Source organism: Carex rostrata, chromosome 28, assembly GCF_964058835.1.
Source record: "Carex rostrata chromosome 28, lpCarRost1.2, whole genome shotgun sequence".
Taxonomy (NCBI): domain Eukaryota; kingdom Viridiplantae; phylum Streptophyta; class Magnoliopsida; order Poales; family Cyperaceae; genus Carex; species Carex rostrata.
The window spans coordinates 56,382-63,052 of record NC_135945.1 but is presented as its reverse complement, the minus strand read 5'-3'; the positions used below and the strand labels follow the sequence as shown (position 1 = coordinate 63,052).

The 6,671-nt window shown below is 34.9% G+C and overlaps 1 protein-coding gene and 1 pseudogene across 2 annotated transcripts; both read left to right on the top strand.

Moving 5' to 3' along the window:
• The first annotated feature begins 278 nt into the window (after positions 1-278).
• Positions 279-2,585, top strand: LOC144545454 (receptor-like protein 14; annotated as a pseudogene). The gene has a single exon (XR_013508529.1). The product of XR_013508529.1 is annotated as a receptor-like protein 14 (transcript).
• LOC144545952 (receptor-like protein EIX2) lies at positions 1,475-2,684 on the top strand. Its single transcript, XM_078294499.1, has one exon. It carries the CDS (start codon positions 1,475-1,477, stop codon positions 2,513-2,515), a length of 1,041 nt encoding a protein of 346 aa, XP_078150625.1. The 3' UTR covers positions 2,516-2,684.
• The last annotated feature ends 3,987 nt before the right edge of the window (positions 2,685-6,671 follow it).

Genomic DNA, 6,671 nt, shown 5'->3' with positions numbered 1-6,671 from the left:
TTAGATAAGGGCCCAACTCGTAATAGAAAGTTCATAAGCTAATGTCCTTAAAGATGCATGAGTCCCGTTAATTATATCTAAGTAGTGAGATAAGGGCCCAGCTCTTCATGGAGCACTTAATATCTTCAAAGGTTTCCTTGATATTTTCAGTCTCTTTTAGCTCATTATCACGAGAATAGAAAGTTGAGATTCATAAGCGAATGTCCATTTCTATCCGGATATGAAAAAACAGTATCTTCTAATTGACCTCATGAGTTTCACATGACAAATCTTAATTAATTGATGAACTTTTTGTTAATATTGTAGGAATATGCCAACTGAAGAATCTAGAAGAACTAGATCTTTCATTCAACAATTTCGATGGAAATCTTCCATCTTGTATGGGAAATCTTTCTTCTCTTAAGCTACTTGACATGTCACATAATCAATTTAAGTACAATTTCCCTCCTCTATTTTTGAGAGACTAGAGTCTCTAAGGTACCTTTCCCTATCTAGTAACCAGCTTGAGGGGACTCTATCGACGAGGTCATTTTTGAATCATTCTAATCTTGTAGTTCTAAGGCTCTCAACTTTAGAGTCATTGAACTTCCGAGTTGAAGTTACGAATGTGCCTTTTCCGCTTGAAGACCTTGAACTAGCTAATTGCATTCTTGATGTTGAGCCCACTTTCTTCTGCTCTCAACATAAATTAAAAGTGTTGGACCTCTCTAATACTAGCTCAAAGGGTCCTCTTTCATCTGTATTAAGGTTGTTGTTAGAAAACAATAAAGACTTGATCAAATTAAATTTGCACAAAAACTTCTTCATAGGGCCTCTTAAACTTCCATTTTTAACTCATAAAAAACTCTCAATATTGGATTTATCTGACAACCTTCTTAGCGGAGAATTACCTGCTAACTTTACCACTAAGCTTCCAAATTTAGTTTCCCTGACCTTATCAAGAAACTATTTTAAAGGCCCTCTTCCTCTCATGCCAACAAGCAATCTTCATATTCTAGATTTATCTAGTAACAATATCATTGATGATATACATAATAGTTTTTCGTGGATTCAGCCTTCAATCTCCTATTTTTTGGATCTATCATATAATAAGTTTTATGGATCTTTTACTTTCAACATGAACTTTACTCCATATTCAACATTACTGTTAAATAATAATAATACAAGTGGATATATTCCTTTTAGCATTTGCAATGCCAGTTTTGAAGTGTTGGACATCAGTAACAATGAACTAAATGGTGTTTTACCTGATTGTATTGGAAGATTTGATTATTGGGTGTTCAAGTTAAGTGGAAATCATATAGGAAGATCCTTACCGTTGGAGATGTGTGCTGAGCTACAGCATATGTTTCTTGACCTTTCACATAACAAGATTTCTGGATCAATACCTCCTTACTCTAATCAATCAATCTTAGAAAATGTAGATCTAAGCCACAACAATCTAACATGAAACTTTCCGATAACATGGCTAAATATGTCTTATATAAGAGCCATTGACATTGGGGAAAACTATTTATCCGGAGAGCTTCCAATTAATATTGAATCCAATATCAATATGCTCCTAGCAAGAGAGAATATGTTTGGAGGACCTATACCAGAACAAATATGTCAATTCAGATATTTAATTATACTAGATCTGTCCCACAACAATCTTTTTGGAGAAATACCATCATGCATTATAGATATGGGATCAATAGACAATCCCGATCCTTATAATTCCACTGGTTTAGTAGATGGAGATGTGTCAAGAGTGGGGAAGCTGAATTTCAGTGATGCCAATTTTCTCTTACACATTAGATATGAGGTCCACATGGATGCCAAAGTATTACCGAATTTTGGATTGGAAATGATTTACAAAGGAAGGTCATATTACTATTTGGAACATATTTTACTAATGGAGTGTTTAATAGATTTGTCTTCCAACAAGCTAATAGGCAATATTCCCAAAAATATTGGTCGAATGAATTGGTTGACAACACTGAATTTGTCGAACAACCATTTAAGTGGTGCAATTCCAAATTCCATATCCAATTTGCACCAATTAGAAAGTTTGGACCTCTCTCACAACTCTTTGATAGGAGAAATACCGAGAGCGCTGATTGAACTAACCTTCCTAACATCCTTCTCTGTGGCATATAACAACTTATCCGGTCCTACACTAGGTGTAGAAGCACAGTTTATTTCATTTGATAATAGTAGCTACGAAGGCAACCCGAATCTCTGTGGGGCTCCCCTGTCAAGAAGTTGTGGCCCTACTCTTGGCACAACACAGCCTTCTCCGAATGAAATGAGTCACGACCGAAGGTATGAAGGCACCGATATTCTCATATTGTTCGGTTCTTTCTCCCTTTTCTTTGTGGTCAGTTTTTGGGGCTTTACGGTTGTACTTTATTTCAAAAGAAATTGGCGTTATGCTTTGTTTACTATGGTGGACTGGTATGGTGATATAATATATGTGAAGGTTGTCCTTTGGGCGAGAAAGATTGGAACTGCTCGAACTCTAAGGGGTAGTTGATGAACCACCTATTCCAGTTTTAGTTTGGAAGGATAAATTTTAGTATCTGTGTAATGAATAAGCATGTGCCTATTCTTTATGTACAATGTATTATATATAAATCTCAGTGAACTTTTGGCTTATAAAAGATATCTAAGTGAACTTTCATACATAATATTTTATGTTTGTGCGTTTATTTTTATAAACTTCTCTTTCATTACTGATTATAAACACAGGAAACTTAGGACCGTTGAGGGTTTCTATACATTTGGGAAACATATATGATTTTAAACAACCCTCGGTTTCACAATAATAAAAACGGATGAAGAAAATAAACCCCATCTGAATTGCAGTCCAAAGGACTGTCCTTGTTAGGCGAAACTTAGAAATGAGGAAACAAATCTGAAGGTGATTTGGATATAAAAGATGCTCCCAGTATTTAAAGATGCTTTAGCTAGTCAAAGTGATATTAGAATGAAATCTCTTATACATAACACTAGAAGAAAGTTGCACTACTACAAAAATGGTCATTGTACACTGCACATTCTACACGAATTTGATAATTTTACCTAAAAACCGTGGAGAAATTCTAATTTTTTGGAAGTCTGAAATATGTGTGGGATCTCTACACGGATGTTTACTAAAGAATCAGTGTAGAAAGCCGTGAGAGAGCTACACGGACGTTTATCAGGAAATGTACACGGATTATTATTTAAATAACAGTGTAGAAAGCCTTGAGAGAGCTCCACGGATATTTAATTAAAGATCCGTAAAGAAAGGTCGGCATTGTACACGGATGTTTGTTTAAATTAAAGTGTAGAAAGCTTGTGAGAGCTACACGGCCGTTTCATAAAACGCCGTGTAGAAAGGTGTCAATTATACACGGTTTTTTGTTTAATTAATAGTGTGGATAGTTGTTAGAGAGCTACACGGACGTTTAATAAAAAAGGCCGTGTAGAAAGGTTATTTTAGGGTTTTGGTAAAGGGCGCGCCTTTTCCATCACCAAGTTGGTTATATAAAAAGTCTTCTCCTTCCAGCGCCGATTTGATCAATTCTCTCTCTCTCTGTGATCTGTCACTTCGGACTTTCGGAAGCGGATGAAGATCATATTTTAATAAAGAAAGAGCTGATCGAATAAAGAGTCGGATGAAGATTTTCAAATAAGAGGAAGAGGTGAGATGAAGGACCTCCATAGCGGATGAAGAGTCGGACGACTCTTAATCCGACTCTGAATGTTCTTCATCCATCTCTTTCCCTTTTTTTTGAAGGTCCATCCAACTTTTTGGTTTTAGCTAGCTATTTCTTTATTAAAATATGTATCTTCATCCGAAAGAAAAGAACCCTACTGGATAATTTCAGAGCCAGCCCGATGAAGAGCCGGATGAAGAGTTGGAGAAGGACCTTCAAACCGGATGAAGAGCCGGTCTGATTTGTGCGCTAAAGTATTTTTGGAGGATAATTTCAGAGCCGGATGAAGATCTAGTCGGACGAGATCGTCCGACACTTCATCCAACTCTCCATTATCAGTGAGGGAGATAAAAGAGAGGAATGGAGGGGATTTGAAATGGATCCGAAATTTCTATTCATTTGAGTTAAATCTCTTTTGTCATTCAATTCAAATCAAGTGACTAGATGATTTCAAGATATGTGCTATCTGTGATCCAATGGTTCAAACAATTTAGAATTTATATGAACTCACTTAATTTGTTTTATAATTTATTACTGTTGTAAAAATTTCGATCCAAACTCTTGTAAAAATTTACGATTAATTTGCACGAATAATTTACATTTTTATCTTTCAAATTTTAAAATTCAATTTAATATATTCATACATGATAATTAGAATAATTATATTCCCAATAATCTAACGAAACTTGTAAATAAATTTTCAGATTTCGAATTTCAAATTCTCATTTTATTTATATAATTTCATAAATTATTTATATCTCAAAATTTTCACTTTATATTTTAAATTAATAATATAAGTTCTAAACAATCATTGGATTAATTAGTAAAAAATTTATTTGAGTGAAAAATTTTAAATTTATCATGATTAATATTTATTTAAAATTTTGAGATATAACAATTTGAGTGTAATATTGTCTTAATTAACATAGTTTTTTTTAGAAATTATTTTTATCAATTTTTTCTTTCTTTTTGGCTACAAAACAAGGCTTTTGCCAAAAATACCCGAGTTACCGATCCGATTCTTCCGATTCCGGCCGATTCATCCGATTCTGACTCGGTGGTCAAAAATTCGATTCCGATTCCAATTCCAATTTTTTAAACCATGATGCAGACGATTCTCTCTTCTTTGTAAAACCTGAATTAAGGCAAATACAAACACTCAAGATTGTTTTCACGGTGTTCAAGCAAATTTCAGGTCTCACCATTAACATGGACAAATCTGAATTGATACTTCCTACAGGCCACTATGTTAATTCTCAGGAACTTTTGGATATATTGGGATGTAAACAAGGTGCCTACCCTTTTACCTCTGGGTTTACCATTATCGGATAAAAGACTTCCAAAGAGTGCTTACTTGCCATTGATAGCGAAGGTTAACAAGAGACTACAAGGTTGGGCTGCAAAATTGCTTTTCATTGCAGGGAGAATTGTATTAATTAATGCGGTTCTATCTTCAATACCAACATACTTTATGTCGGTATTCAAAATTCCAACTTGGGTAATACTTGAGATTAGGGGTGAGTAAATCGCTCATAACTCGTGAGCCGCTCATAACTCGCTCATTAAAAGCTCGCCTAAACTCGCTCATTTATCCGCTCATTTAAACTCGCTCATTTACTTAATGAGCGAGCATGAGCATGACCCAACTCGCTCATAGCTTGCTCATTAAGAATTTGCCACATCTAATCCTTGTCACATTTAATTCTATGTAATTATGTGTAACATCAACCTTGCCTCATTAAGATTGATAGATAGTGAGCATAGTTTCATATTTAATCCTGTGTAATATAGTGAGCACAATGTAACATTTAATCCTGTATAATATACTAATATTCATAGTTTCATATTTATTTATTTTTGTAAATCAGCAGAACCAAAACCTCCGCCTAAAGCCCAAAACAAGTAATAGTCATAACAACTCGCTCATTTAAATGAATTATGACAATTTGTTGGATTTTGTTATAATGACTTTTTAACAAATTTTGTTATGCGTGGGCACACTATATAATTTTGTTATGAGTCATAAGTCATAACTCGTGAGCCGCTCATAACTCGCTCATTAAAAGCTCGCTCATTTACAACTCGCTCATTTATTCGCTCATTTAAACTCGCTCATTTACTTAATGAGCGAGCATGAGCATACCCTAACTCGCTCATGCTCGCTCATTAATCACCCCTACTTGAGATTGATAAGAAAAGGAGAAATTTTCTTTGGAAAAAGAATGGAGAAAACAACAAAGGTATACCATTATCAAATTGGGAAATGGTATGTAAACCAAAAAAAATTGGTGGATTGGGAATCATTGATTTGAAAATCTTTAATGATGCTCTTTTGGCCAAATGGTATTGGTTTTGGGTTAAACCGGAGGATAGAATTTGGAAGTCTTTATTAACTGCAACTAACAATCTTCCAAGAAGAAGTGACCTTCCACAATACAAATTTTTCAAGGATAACTTAGCAGGAGTTATAATATTCTGTGAATCTGTAATGAAGAGGGAATTAGGCAATGGTGAGAGGACCAAATTCTGGTTTCATAACTGGGGACACGGAATTCTTAAAAATGAACTACCATTACTGTTTGTGGAATCAAAAGATACTGAAATCTCAGTTCAGGAGGCATATCTGACAAGGGGCATAACAGACCTACTTCAAAATATTGGTGATTTGCAGCAATTGATTCATGGCAATAGACAACTTTCTGTCTTGCAAGGAATTCTGTCACTACCAGCGCCGGCCAATGGAAACCAAGATGAGGTGCTATGGACTCTCACAAGCACAAAATGCTTCTCTGTAAAATCGGCTTACTAGAGTTTGAAAGATACACCTAGATTCAAGGAATCAATTCACAAGGTCTGGAAAATGAAGTTTCCACCTAGAATCAAGGTCTTTGCATGGCTAGTTTATTATGGCAAAATTCTGATTGCTGAAAATTTGGAGAAGAGAGGCTGGAGCATTCCCAATTGTGTGTGCTATGCAAATCAGCAAGA

Coding starts and splice junctions, on each gene's coding strand:
- LOC144545952 (XM_078294499.1), top strand. CDS start 1,475: ATGTCTTATATAAGAGCCATTGACATTGGGGAAAACTATTTATCCGGA.